Source organism: Epinephelus lanceolatus, chromosome 11 (genome assembly GCF_041903045.1).
Source record: "Epinephelus lanceolatus isolate andai-2023 chromosome 11, ASM4190304v1, whole genome shotgun sequence".
In the NCBI taxonomy this organism is placed as follows: domain Eukaryota; kingdom Metazoa; phylum Chordata; class Actinopteri; order Perciformes; family Serranidae; genus Epinephelus; species Epinephelus lanceolatus.
The window spans coordinates 26,604,094-26,624,406 of NC_135744.1; the positions used below are offsets into that span (position 1 = coordinate 26,604,094).

The 20,313-nt window shown below is 39.6% G+C and overlaps 2 protein-coding genes across 2 annotated transcripts; both read right to left on the reverse strand.

Annotated features, from left to right (window-relative positions):
- Positions 1-727: 727 nt before the first annotated feature.
- On the reverse strand, positions 728-7,891 carry sms (spermine synthase). Its single transcript, XM_078172439.1, has 11 exons — positions 7,720-7,891; positions 6,002-6,122; positions 4,849-4,936; positions 4,206-4,270; positions 3,936-4,111; positions 3,551-3,707; positions 3,311-3,398; positions 2,914-3,028; positions 2,729-2,808; positions 2,222-2,337; positions 728-1,925 (listed from the first exon to the last, which is right to left on the reverse strand). The coding sequence occupies exons 1-11, from the start codon at positions 7,763-7,765 to the stop codon at positions 1,895-1,897; spliced, it is 1,083 nt and encodes a 360-aa protein (XP_078028565.1). The 5' UTR covers positions 7,766-7,891; the 3' UTR covers positions 728-1,894.
- A 6,082-nt stretch (positions 7,892-13,973) lies between these two features.
- On the reverse strand, positions 13,974-19,593 carry LOC117265687 (uncharacterized). The gene is made up of 5 exons (XM_033640328.2): positions 19,411-19,593; positions 18,256-18,514; positions 16,900-16,933; positions 15,849-16,023; positions 13,974-15,724 (listed from the first exon to the last, which is right to left on the reverse strand). Exons 1-5 carry the CDS (start codon positions 19,451-19,453, stop codon positions 15,381-15,383), a joined length of 855 nt encoding a protein of 284 aa, XP_033496219.1. The 5' UTR covers positions 19,454-19,593; the 3' UTR covers positions 13,974-15,380.
- Positions 19,594-20,313: the final 720 nt, after the last annotated feature.

A 20,313-nucleotide genomic window follows, 5' to 3' on the forward strand; every position in this document is an offset into this window, starting at 1 on the left:
CCTAATCTCTTTTTACTGTTCAAAGTTACTTCAGGGCAGCACATAGCCTCAAGAGTTGAGCTCTCAACTTAACAGATTAGTTAATGTAGCTTTCAAACAGGAAGGACAAGAAACAGTTAAGTTGTCGGGGCGGCTGTGGCTCAGGAGGTAGAGTGGTTCGATCCCAGGCTCATCTAGACTGCATGTTGAAGTATCCTTGAGCAAGATACTGAACCCCATGTTGCTCCTGATGGCTGTTCCATTGCTGTGTGTGAGTGTGTTAAAGCTGTGTGGCAGGTGGCACCGTGTATGGTAGCCTCGACCACCAATGGGTGAATGTGACTCGTAGTGTAAAGAGGGCTTTGAGTGGTCAGAAGACTAGAAAGGTGCAAGTAAATTTACCATTTAGTCCAAAGAGCTCAACATCTTTAAACTCCTGTGTGCCGCGAATAAATCTTACATTGATATTTCTAATAGAGTTTAGAGTTACTAATGTTGCCATAGCTGCAAAAGTACATTTGAACAGCATATCCCCTCTTAATCTACATTTTTAGATTATGACTGTGTATTACTTTTTTCAGTGTGAATGCAAAGGCATTACACCCACATTCAGCCTTACTTATTAGAGCAACAAGCTAGTGTACTAACACAACTGTGCAAACCTTTATCAATGGCTCACGCTGTATCTACACTTATTATTCATCAACACCATTTCTTTTGTAAAAACAAAAACAAACAAAAGTCAAGATATTTTCCCCCCAAAACATTTTTTTATTGTAGAGTTCACAGAAAGTATCTCAAGTGGGACAGAACAGCATTTGGTGAAATTATAGAATAAATAAATGTAACTGAGTCCCACAGGGTTGATCACGTGTAAACGTGCTGTGTACTGTATATGCAAGCTACATTCACCGTCCTTTACATGCACCTAATACAGTCTTAAAAAACTTTAAATATATTGGAGAAACCAAAAGGTGCTAATAAAACATGACATAAAAACAGCACAAGCACAGAGGTGGCATTAAAGTGGTGGAATCGTTTCCCTTTTAAAACACATTTGGACTTAAAAACTTCAGTCTCACTGGGCATGATCACATTGCCTTGATACAACCTGAAAGAATCAATCACATTTGAAAGGCAGTAACAAATACAGAGCTTACAAGCAACTCAGTTCAGCCGGGCTGACCCTACATCTTGGCCTATCACACGACAGGAGCTTATCGCTCAAAAGTAAAGAACCTTAGAAAATCTAAGGAAAACAAGAGAACACACGCCTGTTGATGAAAAGATGAGTTACACCACATTATCAGTGTATCAAATCACTGTTTAAACAGCTGACGGTTCCTTCAGAGTACATGCAAATGGACATTACAAATCAAGTAACATGAACAAAATACAACTGATAAGTTGTAGTAAACAATGGTAGAACACAACTAAAACAGGAACAAAGAGAAGGAAGATTAGGGTCGAATGGGGTTAATGGAGCGGGGATAATAAAACCGCCATTGTACCCCTTCAGATGTGCTCAGACTGAATGTAAATTCAATTTTCATCTTGACTTATTCACAATAACTTCACTGTTGGGAGTGTTTTTGCAATCCATGCTTATTAACCAATAACAGCCAATTGCTGAACAGATGTTAGCTGTTGTCAGTCAGCTGGAGCTCATTAACAATAGGTACAGACTGCAACCAGTGTGTGGAACTCCAATTATTTTTCTTCATTATATTTCTCCAGACCCTTTTTTATTTTTTATTTTTTTTAAGTTTTGAAGCCCACATAATACATTTATCCAAACTTTGTATTGCCTCTAATGTTTGTCACGTTCAGTCTGAACAGACCTTTAAGGCTACAGCAGAAATGGGACGAGCATTCACATTCCAGCTGCTGGGGATTCAAGCAGACAGCATCTTCTTTACACCTTCCAGATGTTGTAGAAAACCCATCTGATTCAATAGAATTAAGGAAACGCAACAACATATGACAGCATGCAAAAATGTATTATACTTCTGTCCATTATCTCTATCATTTATAATAACACTGTGCTGTCAGAGGATCAGACAGGACAGTTATACTTACCAAAACTACAAAAATTAGATCCAAATTGTAATAAAACAGTAAAAGAATACATTTTTCTAAAAGTTGTTTTTGGATTTATGCACTCCAAAATAATAAATGGGATAAGAAATACCTATTTAAGCTACATAACACATCAAAGATCTTTGAACTGATGAAAGGATACTGCTCCAAGTAGGAGGGCACGCACACCACCTCTTTGGAGAACTTCACAGGACACGAGAGCTTCCTCAGCTGCTCCTCGTACAGACACAGAGCCTCTGTCATGTTCTCGGCGTTACCCTTGTAAATGGAAGCAGGAAAATAAATGTCATGAGACACACACTGTTGCCAATTTTTTTTTTCAACCATTACTGGGTTATAAGCAGAAGTGGTGTGTTGCAATGCTCAACCACAATATAGTGAAAAATAAGTGATGCTGCCATTCTCTCCCTGACTGATATCCAGCTGGTTTAACTGTACTAATGTTTTCTATTTCCTGGCCAGATATCCTGTTTTGACAGGCAATTCATCAAATTAAGGAAGCACGTTCCTCTGAAAGTGCAGTTTTATAGGGGGTTTAAAGATTAGTCTCACATGCAAACATTTTCAGTGAACGTAAGAGCTGACTGGGGCATCTCTAGTATATCAGCAGTTTGCACTAAACACTCGCCAGTTACTACACGTAACTCACCTGTGTAAGATATTTCCCCGAGGGATGCAGGACTTTCATCGACAGATCCAAGATGAGACGCAGGAACTCCCATGTTGAATCTACGAGAGGCAGTTGGATAGGTTCAGACAAAAGCATTGCATTTATATAACACCACAGAGAATAGGTAAACAAAAACATACAAAATTTTAAAAGAAATATAGTACCTTCTTCTGGCTCTGTGGAAATTGGGATTGCAGTCAGGTCATTGATTACGTAATCAAACGTCTTTCCGTCTGAGACATACTTCTTCAGCACAGGGACACAGTCCTCAACTAGAACCTGTAATGCAGGAGACAAAAAAAATCCACTCAGTTTAGACTCAAGTTTCTTTTGTTTGGGGAATTTGCTTATACGTGACAGGACGCACATTCATGCGTGACACAGTACAGAGTTGTACCAACAGGCTAAGACATGCTGCAAGGCATGTAAAATGTTTTATGTTGAAGTAAATGCACTCAATGTTTGTTTACAGAAAAACCCCACAGGGTTGATAACCGCCTGCGTGATACCAGTTATTTACTGAGCCTACATTGAACATATGAATATTCATTCAGCACTCACTTGGTAACAGTCTCCCTTCAGGTTGTCGAGGACATGGCCGCAAGTTTTCCTCATGTGCTTTTTGCACGCGTCTATCACCTTCTGGTCAATGTGCACACGCCGTTAAGGAAACATCATTCAGGTGCTGATGTGCAACTATACGTATTAATAAAATGTTGTGAGAGAAAACTACATTGCCTTATTGGAAAAAAAACAAAGTCACAATACAGAAATAAAAGTTCAGCAGAACATGTAAAGGATATATCCAACATGGTGATCATCTTTGGCTTTTGTTTGACCATCTCAGACAGGATGCCTCCGTCGCCTCCTCCCAAAATCAGCACCTCTTTTCCAGCAAAATTCTCTCTTCCGCTGCCCATGATGGCTTTGGTGTAGGCCAAATCACTCTCTGCCAGGTCTGCAAGGTACAGTAATCATTTAGACACTAAAATACTTGATCAGTTATAATAAATGACACAAACTAACACAATAATCACCATGAGATTAACTGATTCAAGTTGAATTTAGTACATTATACTTTTAAGTGGATTAGGAACCAGTGCTGCCTGCCCTGTTATCTGATGATATTCAGTTTAAATATGAGGTTTCAGTGACTGGGGAGTACTAAATTGTTGTATATACTTACTTAAGTCATCGTCCAGTATTAGGACATTTCCATACTGGTTTGAGTGCAAAATCTTAATGTTTTGGTATGGAGAATCTTCTTCGTACACCATCTGGTCCATGTCGTACTCAACCAGTCTGCCATCAGTCGTGGGCCAGTATCTGTCAACCTCTGCTCCTCGCAGGAGGGCTGGGAGCCTGGGGATGAATGGTTACCGACACAATTAATGAACATGCAAGATGAAAAATCGCCCTTCCATAACATCAAAGCCATGAATCTCCAGAAACTTACCTCTTAATCCTTGTAATATTGTCTTTTAGGGTCTCCTTTAACTTTGTTTCCAGTGCATTTAAAAGCTGTGGAAAAACAAACAGAGTCAGAAACATCATAAAAGCTTAACTGCACAACAGTTTTGGTGACCTAGAGGGATACTCTCCTGTGCTATATGGGCGGCACACTAACAGCAAAACACATAAGCAGTAAACAAGGCAGCAGCCAAATCCTTTCACTGTGCTCTTGCGTGCATCTACTGGTGCTCCAGAGCAATTAGGGGCGTGGGTTGGTATTTCTAGAGATCTACCAAATGTGCCGCCTGTGTGAAAGTGCATGTTTTGGCCCGAGGCAAGTGAAAAACATGTGCCGGCAACACTGGTCCTCATTTTATGTGTCTGTCACATATCCAAAGCTATTTAAGTTCTTACTTTTATCATGTCCTTGAAATATTTTTGGCACAGATTTTTACGTCTCCTGGATAAACTGCACAAGGCGGTTTACAGTGCAGTAAATTTAATGAGTGCTATAAGAAGTTCATCCCGGGACAAGCCTTAATGATACCAACATCATGTGACATGCTGCATACTAGTGGGAGTTTCTGTGTGTTACAGCTTTCAGGTACAGGATAAAGTATTGTGTTTTTGTCTTTTAAATCACCTACATTGTCTACTTGTGCAATGTTGTCCTCTTCATAACACTGCAGATCAACAGTGACCAACCCACGGGAGTGCACACGCAGAACAGCAAGCCTGGAAATGAAGTGGTAAGGATTAAAACAGAGCTCTGAAAGCCATAAAGTATGTTGAACATTTTATTTTACTAAATTGATGCTCCACCCCACATCTGTTTTTCACAAACCCACACCCTGCTGCTTCAATTAGTGGCTGTAAATGTTTTCCTGTTTTGCAAAGAACTTTGAATGGTGACAAGTTCTCAGTGTAAAGCATCGCTATTTGTTCATTCAGCTTTTGGGAAGACACTGAGCTTTCAGATGGACCACATACTGCAAGAATTGGTGTGATAAGTTTTTGTGGAAGTCAGATATTTTTTTCCATTGTGAAAACTTGTCACCACAAGAATCCATGGAATCCAGAGCTGACTCGCATTCCTGTTTTTCGTGACAGTTACACTACTATGGGATACCGATGACAGACTTTCGGGTGAGTGCTTTCAACTAAATTTGGTCACATATTCTCTTTGTACTGCTTCACATCTGGAGGCATATTCACAAAACATCCTGAGGCTGAAAGCAGCTCCTAAGTGGCAGAAATAGCAGAAACGATGTCTGTCCTGTGTCTAAATTTTATCCTCACACTCGTGTGTATTGATCAACCCCACATGGGAAAATGACGTCACAACAAGCAGGTCAATAACCACCTACTCTCATCTGAACTTTCAAAGCTCTGACTGCGAAATCTTGATCTTGCTCTTTCCGACACATCACAAACTACAAAGCGAAGGGAAACACTGCAGGGTTCTGTCTACAAAAAAAAGACACTGTCTCTATTTAGTCTCTCTTAACATACTCCCATGGAAACAAACAAACCCTAATTATTTAAATAGCTAACTTATTCATTTCCAGATGGATAAGCCAACTAAAAGCCCCTCTGTTCTCAGATATTTTCAATAAAAGTCCCAGTCCCATGTGCGACCATAAAAATCTGATGAGCATGTTTACGCCAAATGTGAAACCAATGTTATGTAATGAACTACCCAACTCTGAGAAGTGTCTGAAAACTTCCTGAATCTGTACCACAGACCAAAGGAAACACAAAGCTTTTGTTGGGAAAAAAAAATAAAGTGGTCTCTCTTACCGGCCATTCTTTCCTACAAAAGTACCAAGGTATCCATGCCCATTTGTTTCATGGACAGTCTCTGTCATTTCCTGCTCATGAAATATGGACAGTAGACCAGGAACTGTTGATGCAGAGTCAACTGGGGAAAGAAAGAGAGTGGAACAATGAAAAACTGGAATTATTTTCACTCTTGATACATCACTGGCATCACTCATGAAAGAAGAGCTTTTGCATTTGAGTAAATGTACTCCTCATGCAGGCTGAACAGCCCCTGACACTATTAGGGTCATTATTGATTAAGTAACATGTAAGCAGCATTTTAGTGTTGCAGCTGGTTACGGCTGAGCTAATTCTAAGTCATGTATTGTTGTGTAAAAATGAACAAAAGCAATGCATATTACATAACCATACCGAAAACAGCACAGTATGTCTATCTTTTGTGGTTTTATACTTCTACTCCACTTGAGAAGAAAACTGTTAAATACTTTTTACTCCACTACATTTATGTAATGGCTCTGGTTAGGACTTACTTTTCAGATTAAGATTTAACATGCATACAACACATTAGTTTATATGATGCATTGTGTTTAAAGCAGTTAAAATTAAAATTAAAATTACTTTTTTGAGTACCTGGCTTTTACTTAATAAGCAGACATAAAGTGTGATACTGAATACGTCCATCATGTAATTTAAAATCTCTGTGTTAGGATTGATTTTAAACACACAGTGATAACTGTTAATCTTCATGGCCTGTCTCCAGATTACATTTCAGACCTCTTAATCCCTTATGAACCTTTGTGTAGTTTGACATCCTCAGGTATAGGTCTTTCACTTGTTCCAGAGTCCGAGGATATAAGGCTGTCTGAGTCATTTTCTCCATTTAAGTCTCCTAAAAAAGTCCTATCGAAAAGCATATCCTGATTTTATCTGAGCTGGCTTTCTATTTTATTGATATGATATTGATTTAAATTATCATTTATTATCTTAATTTTAGTTTTGGTCTTTTATTTTTATTTTTTACTTTTGTGAGACTTTGATATTTTAGTTTGTTTCATTCTCCAATGTTTTGTTTTAATGTAAAGCACTTTGTAACTGTGTTTTGAAAGGTGCCATGTAATTAAGTTTTATTATTTTTAGATTTTTTTTAAATATCAAAGACACACATGCTTCCTATAAGTGCTATTTTAAGACAAGTAGGATAATGCTAGTCTAAATGCGGTTTAAGAGCTCGGCGGTGACATTTGAAGCAGTCCCAGCATCATCCCACTCCTCGCCTTTGCCGGCTTGTTAGCGTCTTAACACAAAAACTACAAAAATGGCTGAAAACGCGTCACTTCCTGTGAGACAGCGCTGGTTAGACCATACTTAATTTTCTATTAGCCGGAGGTGCTCTGAGCCGCTGTCCTGAGCAACGAGACTGCATAGACGTCAACTTAAAAAAAAAAAAATGTAACGTCTAACGCACGAGCATGCAAATGACATTAAGATTAAATTTTTCACATACAACAACTTTTAACTTTAAATTCTAGCATGTCAAAATATATTTGTTTATGTAATTATCAGCCATGTTTAACCAAAATCAATATAGCGTCAACTGTTTTGAAGGGCAGTGACAGACTAGCAGGTACTAGCAAGCTAGCCTGGTAGCTAGCATGCAGTCCTGGTGCAGTGGCTGTAACCTGAATGAACTGGCTGTGTTCTCCCCGTGATCCCGCCGCGCATCGCGCCCCTCTTACCTGCCGTAGAGAGCTTGAAGTCGAGGGTGTAGTGTCGCAGAGCCATGTTTGAGAGCAACCGTCTTCCATGCCTGGGAATGGAGAGGCTGCGAGTATTTATCTGCAGAGACAGAGGGAGGGCCCTGCTACCACTGCTGCTACCACTGCCCACTACACCAAACCAGGCGTGGCTATGGGGGCTCGTGCGCTGCGGTGACAGAGCAGAGACTAAACAATGACACAAGAGAGATATCGCCCCCCCCCCTGCTGTGTTTGCATTGGCGCGCGACGCATAATGGTAACAGTAGAGTCCAGTTCAAACACAAGTAGATACATATCTTTAAACCAACATTTAAATTCAGGAATTTACAGCCACTTATTTGATAGAATTTTAATAGTTAAAGCACAAGATCCACTCATGGTTCGTTTTTCTTCAGTATATGCTTATTTATTTATCTTAAATGCCCATCTGCTTAGTTTTTTCAAGGTTCATCTTGATCTAGGAAGTTGCATCCAAAACCAGAGGAAATGTACAATAACAGCAAGTCTCGAGCCTAAAGTGTAGGAAATATTTTTATTTTTTTTTCACACATGTTAAATATTTTTTTGCAATTTGTTCCAACAAGATAATTAACTTGTGCACACAAGATAAAAACAATATATACATCACGTTTTGGCACTTCCATGCATGTCTATGTGCAAGCTTGTAAGGATTTCATTGTATGACATTCTGAAGTGAAAATAATATTTAAAGAGGAACAGCACCTAAATTAAGAATTCATTTATCTTATTTCTATGGCCTTGGAAAATTCAATACATATTTGTGAGCATGAGCAACTCTCTTAAAGCCAGAAACCAGAGAGTGAGTCTCAAACTTCTGATGTCATAGGGTATAAAAGCTGGAGCTTCTTGTAGGCAATTAATAAGAGACTGATTTTATGGACCCGCAGGATGTTTTTCTTTTTTATACCTAAATGAGCTTCATTTAATCGTAGTGTTCTCAATTCTGAAATGGAAAATGTACCCATGTATTCAGAACAGTCCCCTGTGTGCTCTCAGTGTCATCTATAACATCTTTCCCAATTCATTGTCTATGGAGCAGCTCCACTCTTTATAATTATTGTAAAGTTGAGTTTTGGCACTCTCTAGAGTTCTTAATTTTAAATGCTATTTTTGAACTGAGTGAAACCATAAGTATAATGTATGAATTTTAAAAATAGGATAGGCGTAGTTCGTCTTTAATTAGCAAAGTTCTTTTCATAACATGGTGGCTGTGTGCATATGAAGTCCTTAGCGATGCATATGAATTTATAGTAGGCTTTTTATTTTGTGTGACACATGACTGAAAAATTAGAATTTTTGTCTCTGTTTTATAAAGATGCAGGAGAAACACTTTGATTTAAAATCACTAGCGGCCTTCTTGTTTATTGTCTCAGAATATAAAATATAGCCAGGGTATAATGACAATACGACTTCTCATGAGGACGCCTCAACTCCCACACAGAAGTCTCACAATACATTTACACCAAATTATTTCAGTCAAACAGCTCCTGCTGCTTAATCACAACTGATTCTGGGTCTGTCATGATAAGCTGTTTGGCCTTACATTTCACCAAACTGCCCTATGACACACCCTGCTACTCAAATGCAAAAAGCGGGGGATGGTAGCCTAAAACTCACTGAAGGTGCACATCAAGCACTGTATACTGTGCAGTATAATGTAATGTAATAGCATATGTTTGCTCCATTTTGATAAAGTCCACACTATATTCATAATGACAGTTGAGGGGCTGCTGCAGCTGGTTTACTCTCTCACTGACTAGACTTGTTTCTGGCATGGAAAAGATGTGAACACACCTTAGCCTTAAGGGACAGAGAGGGGTTACATCTTTAGTAGTGTTCAAGAGTAAAGCTGAGCATGCTGTATGGGACATTCCCGCTATGCAGCAACAGTTAGGCCACAAAACATTTGAAATAAAGAAGATGGATTGTTAATGAGTTTTGTGTTGCATTGGCAAAGCAAAGTGACATGTTTAAGTGTCAGGTAAACACATTGGCCGATCTCAGGCACTCAGATAATAATCTTTACAGGTGGAGTGGTTACAGGGAGGTACATTTTGAGGTAAATTAGCCATTAAACTCTGCGAATTATTCGGATTTAGGTAGCTACACATAACTTTTACAACTAAATCACAATTTGGCACCCAACTCTTCATAATGTAGCCTAACAGGGTGCAGCCTTAAGAGTGTGACAAACATATTAACATTATGAAACATGGAGTAAAAAAATGATGAGTGGAAACTTTTGCTCGCCCTTCTTTAATCCTTAGAGTTCCCTTTTTGAAAGGCAGGAAACTAAAAGGCAAGGCAGCTTTATTTGTATATCACATTTTATACACAAGGGCAATTTATAGAGCAATACAAGGATACAAGGACTACAAGGATACAGGTTGGAAATTACTTCAGGGTCACACAGTGCACAAAGAAGCTGTTGTTGTGTCTATGTAGTGCCCCAGGAATTAGTCGTAAAACCTGGAAATGAGTTAGCATATATGCACACCTCTTTCCCTCATCTTGAAGTCAATGTGTTTTTTGAATTGTTAATGGTTAGATGCCTAAAATAAGGTCTGAGGTTAACACAACCTTTAGAGACTTTCACATTTTGTTTTATGACATAAAATAGGTCAAATACCCCACCTGTGAATTTTGAAGTTTGTATGTGTCTTAAAAAAGGCAGTTGCTAACAAGTGGCTATGTGGCATCGTACGGCGCAGCGCCAAACACGGCTATCCAGTCTTGTTATGGGGTGAGGTTAGGTCACTCGACCTTACTGTAGTTTGTTTATAGCCTATCGTTAGCTTTTTAGGGACCGAGCCTAGAGGCAGAGGACCCTCTTGTTTTTACTGCGTGCGTTTATTAGGGACCAAGCCCAAAAGCAGTGGACTACTCAGACCAGTCCTCGCCAAAGGTGAGGACCCCCCCTATACTTTTTGCTGCGTTTATTCTCACAGACCAGTCCTCGCCGAAGGCGAACACACTATTGTTTTTGGTGTGTTTATTATTATTTCTTTCTTTCTTTCTTCCGCCGCCTCTTTGAACTGGAATTTGACCCCCTAAACATGCTCAAAAACTCACCAAAATTGGCACGCACATCAGAACCGGTGAAAAATTTTAGAAAATCATGACATTAACCCCTAAAGTGCCAAAATGGGCTCTCTAGCGCCACCTAGGCACACAAAAATGGCCGCCACGGCCTGTAGGAACGTCATAGAAACATGAAACCAAAAGTGGCGTGTTCGTCTCATGAAGGCCTAAAAATCACGCGCTGACACCCCTGACCTAAATCCAACAGGAAGTGAGCTATTTGCCCTTTCAAAGTAAGATTTTGCCTTAAAACTGCCTTTCCTAAAAAATCTTCTTCTCATACAGCGCTTATCCAATCGGCTTCAAACTTGCACAGATGACAGATCAACTCGTTCTAATCAAAAGTTATTCGTAACTTTTCCATTACTTGCTTAGTTTGGATTTTATGGGCTCCATAAGGTGAGATGTCAGAAAAACGTCCTGACGATCTTTGAAAGCTGTCCCATAGGAAATGAATGGCAGCAGGGGGAAGAAAGACACCAATCTTAGGGCTTTTTCTAGCATTTACAGCGTCTCCATACTTTGTGTTACAGACTCCATTCCAACTCTCAAATGTTGCCACAGGTCTCATCTATTCACTCATGTTTTCATCTTTTCCATATCTTTTACCGTTTTTGATCTGTGCCTCTCAAAGTACCATGAGCAAAAGTGGAGAAATTCTCACTTTACAATGGGTGTGTATTGCACGGAATGCTGTGAGCTAGAGTGGAGAGGGCTCTAAAAATCGTCTAAAACTTTTGTCTTTAACTCGCTGCCATGGCCACAATTTTCACTGTACAGACACAATTTATACCACAAAACGTAGGAAAATTTGTCCAGCTCACAGATATGTTGACATGGAATCTCTCACACGTACACATTTTTGCTGAGTGGCCACAAAGCGAAGGGAGCGCTGATTTTTTTCTCATTCACTCCCATGTAAACTCTGAGGAGAAATTTCTGGAAACAGCTGGGGTGCAACACATTTTAAACTCGCTCCCCTGACCACATTTTTGACTCGAGAAATATAAAACGCGACACGCGTTCACGAGACGTGGCTGGCTCTCAACATCACTTTATTTTCTTGCTTGGACCAACGGTTTGGGTATGCGAAGCATTTGTTTGAGGAGTTAAATCCCTTTATAAACAGCCTTTGGTGATCTGCTCTCCTGACGTGTCTGTGTCTGCCGCAGGTGCGGGCAAGTCATTAATCGCCATGACAACGGCTGCACACACACACAGACACAGCCACAGGGTTCTCTGGTCTGTTTGTCTCACAATCTTTAAAGGACAGATTACAGCAGCAGAAACTTCATTTGAAACAGAACACACACATTATTAACCCCTAAAGTGCCAAAATGGGCTCTCTAGCGCCACATAGGTGCACTAAACTGGCCACTGCAGCCCGTAGGAATGTCGTATCAAGATCAAACCAAAACTGGAGTGTTCGACCTACAAATAACATGCTAACACCCATGACCTAAATCCAACAGGAAGTGAGCTATTTGCCCTTTCAAAGTAAGATTTCCCCTCAAACGTGCTCTTAAAAAAAAACACATCTCCTCCTACACCGTTTATTGTGTCGGCTTTAAAGACGCACACATACCAGTTCAACTGCTGCTAAACAGATCTTCTGTATAACTTTATCTCTCTCATGATCACATTATTTTGATGATTGGACCAGCGGTTTGGGAATGGGAAGAACTTGTTCGAGGAGTTAAATCTCCACTAAAACAGGTCTCTCTGTGTTCTGTCACTCTCTCTCTCTCTGCTCTTCTGCCAGGTGCACTTACTTCATCACCATGGCAACCGCTGTCACACACAAACTCACAGAAACATGATGTGTGTGTGTGTCTAAATCTTACATGCAGACATGACAGGGGCACAATCTCCATTTTAACCCTTTAGGTTATTGAGGAAAATATTCCATTTTCATTTCAACATTTCAAAAGGCTGTGGCTTGAAAGTGGTAAGACATAAAGGCATACTGTAAATGAGAAAAATATTCATCATGACCCAAAGTTTGTCATGGGAGTAAATTAACTTATCTAATTTGCATATTGTGACGTCACTATGCGGCGGCCATATTGGATTTCATACATCTCAGTAAAACAACATTTTGAACATATTTACACAGTGAATATGTTCAAAATGTTGAACATATTTACACAGTAAATTTATTTTGTTTTGTGTTGTTTTTGTTGTCTCTTCCTCAAAATAAAGGACAAGGAATCTGATGGGAATAAATTCACTCATCTAATTTGCATATTGTGACATCACTTATCCATGCCTACAGCTACAGAAAGCATTCAAACATCAAAACGTTCAGCTCTGTAAGGATTTTCTGATGTTTGTGGCAACATGTTTGATATTTCTAAATAATTCACAGTGACGACATAAGCTGGGGGCCGAAACGGGCACGAGTGCGAGGTCCCGCCAAACGCTGCTTGCAGCTTTAATTACCTCTGGAGATTGCATTTAGGCTTCAATAATCATGAAAGTGGAGTTCAATTCTGAAGATTCTATTGCTGAACAAATCATGTCAGCATCATAAACGTTTGCCATGAAGCTTATTTTCTGCAATAATCCAACATCCAATCAAAAAATCCCATTGGCTTTTTGACAAGGAAAACAGTGTAATGCTAACTTCTGCATCAACCTACAGAAAAGATTCATCCCTACAGTACACTAAACATATCCTATAGTTCTTCCTGTGTACAGTATATATGCATAAATTGAGTATTTTATAATTTTGTGGCTTGTGGTTCTTGTTACAGGGATGACTTGTACACTAATTGTGCTGCAATATGACACATTTTCCATTGCATTTGGGGAAAAACTGTTAAAATGAAATGAGTGCATTCTACATTAGCTGGACTTTGTAGAATTGAGCATATAAACAGCACAGTATTCTTCTGGTTCTCTGATCAATCATGCAGCTCAACAAATTATGTTGCAGCTGTTTCCGTCTGCAGATGACTCAGTGGCTGTGTGGTACACCACAGATTCAGCAAGATATCAAGATGGCATTCACTGCCATATCTCACTAAAGTCACTGCAGTCATTGGTAACTGATTTCTGTGTTCATAAAACATACAAAAACTACAAAAAAAACATCAAAAAAATTATGAAGACAAACAGGCAAATTTGAATTCATTTCCATTTCTCAGTTTTATTCATATAAAGTAACTCAAATGGGCTCCAATAAACATAACATTAATCTGCTTTTAACCTAACAAAGATATAAAACACAGTAACAACTGGACATTGGAAAGAAACGCAGTACATGCACAAAGGTGGATGATGCTGAAATTCAGAAGAGCCTTAGTAGGCGACGTTAACTTGTCCACAATCAGAGTTTAACTGTAGCTAAAAAAAAATCTGATGCAAACCCATCAAAGGTTTTAAAATAACAGAATACTCCTACAACATTATGCAGAAACAGTTCACAATGTGTCATGTTGCAAATCTGCCATTAGTATCCAGAGCATAGTAACATGTGGTTCATTCGTGACAAACACATACAGAGCATATTTGCATTCTCACAAATTATCATCACAATCACAGATATTGTTGATTATGTAATTATCGCACCAAATAGTGCACATAAGGGGAGGGCAATATGAACAAAACTATTTTTGCAATAATTATCAAAGTGTCAATATCACAACACAGGTTCTCTACTTTGTCTCACTTATGTTTTTACAAGTTATACTTTTGGTCACACTTAAATGTAAATCAAATGTTACAAAATATTCCTGGAATTTAAAAAAAAATCTCAAGTGTTGAATATAATATAATAATTTGATATAACCCTCATCAGAGTTAGTTACCAATGAGACAAAGATAAAATACACTCCAGGAAATACAGATAGAGTAACAGATTAATGCAAAGGCCTATTACACATTAAAACACTGCACGTCATCAACTGCACTGCACGGTAGCAACTATTTTATCTTTCGTCACGAGGATCACAAGTACAAATACTGTGTTGATGTCACAAAGTAATATACCAGAAATGTGTGTTGAAGCAAAAAAAAAAGCTCTAAAAACCAACTGTACACTTACTGCTCAGCACCAAACAGCAGACAGACGCAGTTAGCAATAAGCTGGTGAACTTTGTGGAGCATTTTAGCAACTAAAGAGACAGACAGAGACCAAAAATACTTTAAAATGGTCGGTTTAATGCTCTAGAAATTCCCTCCTGGCCCAACAGAAGGCGTACATTGAAAATGTTTGCTGCCCCAATGGTAAATTGGTGATCACAGCCTCTGCCTGGGGACAGAGACACGCCTCCAAATGAATGCAAATGTTGCTCTGTAACTGCTGACTCTAAGATAAACCTAACTGATTTCATAGTGTAAATAAGCAACTGTTTGCTAACAAGTTTGCTCTATCAACAAGGTGTGATCAATGTTGTGCTCACACTCGTTTCACTGGGTCAATACACAAAAAAAAAAAATCAGTTACTGGTTATCAGTTGAAGTACTGACTGAATTTCAAAGCAACTTAGTAAGTTTTTAGCATCATGTATCCATGGCCTCCGTGCAGCACATCATTAGAAAGTAAATCCACCACAATCAAAAGCATCAAAATCAGAATCTGCCACTTCAAAGTCAAAGCTGTTAAAATGAGGGGAGTCGAGTGCAGGGCTGCCGGTGTGGTACGCTCCTGCTGGTCCCATGCCAGAGAAATCCGTGTTGATTGGCAGGTCAGGAGCTTTGGCTTCCAGATTAGGGAGCGAGCATGCGCCTAGGTAACCCATGGCAGAGGAAGCAGCAGCCCCTCCCATCAGCAGATAAACCGCCCTCACTGCTTGGGCATTACTGATAGTGCCATGGCGCAGACACCCTGGTGAATGTACGCCTCCTTTGTAATACTTTGTGCGAGGAGAACTCCTGCCTGTTGGGATTGAGTGGTATAAAAAACAAACAAACAAACAAACACAGTCACTTGTTTGACTAGATTCTTTACTCTGGCTATGCATGAAAAACCGTTACAGACAAACAACACGCCCTACACTCACCTTTCTCCCGCGGGGAAGCACAAGTCATAGGCCCCGGGGAAGGTGCCTCTGTGTCGCTGACAGGTGGAGTTGGTGGATCTTTGTCGAGGATTTGCTCAGGCACCAGATCTCGGAGAGTAATTCGTGGTGGTGGCACCTGGTGTCGCTTACAAGGACTGAGAGGTGATGAGAGACTCTGTAGGGGGTAAAATAAGAGTCCAGAAAACATATTTTGCATTATAAAAGTGATGCTTATATTAAAACATTACAAACACATTTCTGTCTACAGTTTTAGCCATGCTAGCAGCCCAGCTTTGGGAAAGGCAGTCAGTCTAAATGTCCACTGCTGTGACACAGACCAAAATATCTCAACAGTTATGGGATGGATTGGCATGAAAGTTGGTACAGGCAATCATATCCCTCTCAGGATGATCCCTTAATGAGCATCATCATCAGGTTGAACTTCAATTTAACCAATACTCTAGTTTATGACCAAATACCTGCAAAACATCCATCACCATCAGCTGTACTGTGTTTTACTTAATTCATATGTTATGCAGCCTTTGCTTTGATAATATGCAAAACTGCTGTCATGAAACACAAGCTGAGGCGTGACAGACGTGTTTCTGTATTGTGCATGCCCAGTTGTGCATAACAGCCAGTTATACTTCTGTCTCAGCGAGTCTCTGAGTCAAATCTTTCATGAGCGCACACACCCACTGAGGCAAAAGAGTGGTTCATGAATCGGTTAGCTAATGGCGGGTGAACGACATGAACCAGGGTACGTTTATGGAGATAAATTTGTCTCAGTATTATTATTACAAATCTTTTTATATTTGTGTCGATCTGATCACACAAATAATAATGAGACAAATCAGTCTCCATATACTTGAAAGAACCAGTCTTCTCATCTTTACCTGCTTCACATCAGCATGGCAGCAGTGTCGCTGTAAGCATTACTGTAACGCTGATGTTAGCATTGTGCAGCTTTACAGAGCTGCTAGCTCGGCTGTAGACTTGGTAAGGTTTACACATTTTCCAACGCAAATACCTTATTAAATCATTAACTCACCTGTTTCACTTTTTTCAGCACATTCAGCCATTGACTAAAAAGGGACAAACACATTTGTTATTACCTACTGTACACATCCTAACATCAATTCATCAGTTCAAGTGCATTCCAGTGAAACAACCAGGTATGTAGCAGGAGTGGAATGTGCAGTAGGGTGCCTGCCTGTCACTCTTGCACACTTCCTGCTGTACTGGGTGTAAGCTGAGATGTCCTATTTGAGATGAAAGGTATGCAGGAGAGGAAAATACGGTAAATAGGAATCTGGAGTGGCACTGGCCTTTTGTTCTTGACAAACATGCATAAAGACAAGAAACAGGGGGGAACAGCTAACCTGGGTCATCTGTCTAAAGATTAAAAAAAAATCCACCCACCAGCACCTCTACAGCTCACTAATCAGGCTATCATATTATACCTCTCTTTTATTCCCTACAGGATGAGGAGGGTGAAAATGACAAGTTGTGGTTTTAGGAGGGTTATGTGCCAGACTAATTTTTGGATGACTTCCTGGACTGTTTCTATACTTCTGTGTAGCCTGGCTTTATGCTAAGCTAAGCTAAGCTAACTGGCTGCTGGCTGTTGTGTCATATAGTGCTCCAGGGATGATGTTTTTCAAAAAGCCTATGGGATTTCTCCATTGGATTTTGGATTATTGCAGAAAATAAGCTCTGAGGTGAACAAACTATTATGATACTTACATGTTTTGTTCAGCAAGATACAAATAAACACCACTTTTATGATTACTGAAGCCTAAATGCAATTGGCAGATGTAAAAAGATAACGTTAGGCTATAAACAAACCACACTACGGTTGAATGACCTTCTATCACCACCATAAAAAGACTGTAAAATTGTGTTCGGTGCGGCTCGGTGTGATGATGTTCTGTAGTCTCATTTAGCCACTTGTTATCAACCGCCTTTTTAAAGCCACACCTCAGCTTCGAAGTTCACAAGTGGGGTGTTTGCTAATGTGTTTTATGTCGTAGAACAAAACGTACGTTTCTTCAGCTTGTGTTAATCACAGACCTCATCTCAGGTGTCTAATCAAACACCCATTCAAAAAGACCAATTACCTTTGAGACAAGGGAATCATTTGTGGTACAATGCTAACTCATTTGTGGGTTTTAGGGCTAATTTCTGGGGCATAAGTTCAAAGGTCAAACATGTATTTGCGAGTGAGTGTTATTTTCTCATCAAACTCATTGCAAAAATGTAAAAAATCTTATTTCCCCAAATACTGGAACTATTCAGCTGAGTAACTGGTGGCACATTTGTGAAATTGCACCACAAAACTTTAGCTGGTTTTAACATGTGTCCATCATTTCACAGGCAAAGTCATTATACACTGTGAGCACCAGACCTGCAGTCTGCAGGGGTCTCAGTCATCAGCAGCAGGTACTTGCTCTGGGGGAGGATCAGGGCAAAGCAGCAATCCCTACTTCCACCGGAGGGCAACTTAGGCAGGTCTAGGATCTCTTTGCCTTCCACGATTGCCTCACAGCTGCTCTGCAACAGCACCAGCTGGTCAGGGGGAGATGAGGCATCGTGGCACACAAGGAGACTGCCCTCAGCTGTCAGGAGCAGAAATCTCTTCTTCCACTGTTTGAAAATAAATCCACCTGGATAAGAGAAGCAGGTTATTCTGTGATAAACATTTCCAATCATAAGCACGAAACACCTAAAGCTTATTGACAGTATTAAGTGTGGTCACAGTGATCATGATAGCAGTGAGAGCAGGGTACAGCTGGATTAAACACTCAGTCATTCTATCATCTCCGCAGATTAGAGGCAGTCAGGTGGTTGGAGGATCAAGGGGCTGCGGATGTGGCGCTCAACCAGTTGGGGAATGTTGACTATGATTTAGCATCATCACACACACACATCTGGATCTACTCATTCTGTGTGCATACAGTGAAAAAACACATGAACACACTAAACAGAAATACAATCCCAAAAGCTAGTGAAATAAGTCTGAATAGGAGCAAGTGAGATTTAACCTGGTCTATGAATCTTTTTTGTGTATTTTCAGACACATATTCAGATTCTTGTTATCAGGGTATGTACTATTTCATGGTCCTATATTTATTTTTGAAATAATCTATCCATCCAATATCCTTAGAGGAGAAAATCATTATGATACTCCTCTCAAAATCCTGCTTGGTCTCAGAAGCATTGCTAACTCTAACATTCTTAATATCACAAAATGGTATGTGTCCTTTTGGCAAAATGTTCTAAAGAATTTGGGGAAACACTAGGATGCAAAATACATTAATCATCCTACCTATCAATTATTCAGCATCGTCATACCTAAATGCAGAATCCAATTCCAAATCCTGCTATGCTCTTATTCTAACAGGACAAAATATAAACAAGAACATTTGTAAATCACCATAAAATCTACTGTGAACTGCAAAACTATCCTGTAGGAGGTTATAAGAGAGGCAGTCATTTTAGCTTACAAAATATAACCACAGCTGTAATGATGTTTGCTCAGTGAAGAGGAGGATAAACTCACCATACATCCTTAGCACGCCATGGTGGATCCCCGAGACGCTCATGTTGACAGCCGACGTATCCCGGGCTCAGAGAGAAATGTCTGAGGGCAGGATGGGTGAAAAGCACATGAGGCTCAATGTGAGTTTTAATGCTCAGCTCGGCTTTAATCCTCGTTCGGATTGGATGTTCTGCAGGGACACATTTCAAGAGCTTGGTATGAAAATGGGTTTTGATGAGATGCTACACACAAACTGTGGCGGTGTGTGCTAAGTTACTTTGTAAAATGGCTTATCAGCATGATTTCAACGTTTCTTTATTCTTTATTATCAGTTCAGTTTTACATACACAGAATTTAAGTTCATTTTAATCAGTTGCACAAAATCTCTCAGGCTCATCCCGTCTGTCAAATCCAAATACAGAAAAGAACTGTTGAAACCTTTACTTCAATTAGTAAATCTTATCAATCCATCACTGTGAATGATAAGCCAACAGAAGCCAGAATGTCACTGTGGCCCCTAAACGCACCTTAGTTTGCTTTAATTTATCTTTCAACAGGTCCACAGCAGTCATGAAAAGACAAGTACGGTAGCTTGAGTCTTTTGCTGTGCAATTTAGTGTCTTGTCATCTGTAATCCTTCACATTAAGGTGGTTATCTGTTCAGACTGACTACTATTAACAAAAAAATTTATTGGTACATCGGTTCAGATCTCTTAAAAAAATGTCAGGGTTGTAAATGTGTAACTGTGGATAACCTTTAGTAAGTTTGCAAAGGTATGACCTGACAATCTATGTAAATTAAAATACATTTTGACCCCCCCTTATCATATAATTATGTATAATTTATTCACTGAATACTAACTGAATCCAAACTGTATATGCTGCAGATTAGGACATACATTTGAAGAATTCTCAGACTGGACA

Bases quoted from the DNA above. Each gene is read 5' to 3' on its own strand.
- LOC117265687 (XM_033640328.2), bottom strand. From the start codon at position 19,453: ATGAGCGTCTCGGGGATCCACCATGGCGTGCTAAGGATGTATG. The intron at 16,934-18,255 runs GTCTGGTGCTCA...GTCCCTTTTTAG, and splicing joins GAGACCCCTGCAGACTGCAG to TCAATGGCTGAATGTGCTGA. The intron at 16,024-16,899 runs GTGAGTTAATGA...TACCCCCTACAG, and splicing joins TGCTGAAAAAAGTGAAACAG to AGTCTCTCATCACCTCTCAG.
- sms (XM_078172439.1), bottom strand. From the start codon at position 7,765: ATGGCTCTGCGACACTACACCCTCGACTTCAAGCTCTCTACGGCAG. The intron at 4,271-4,848 runs GTAGGTGATTTA...GTTTTTCCACAG, and splicing joins ACATTGCACAAGTAGACAAT to CTTTTAAATGCACTGGAAAC. The intron at 2,809-2,913 runs GTACTATATTTC...TGCCTCTCGTAG, and splicing joins TTCCACAGAGCCAGAAGAAG to ATTCAACATGGGAGTTCCTG.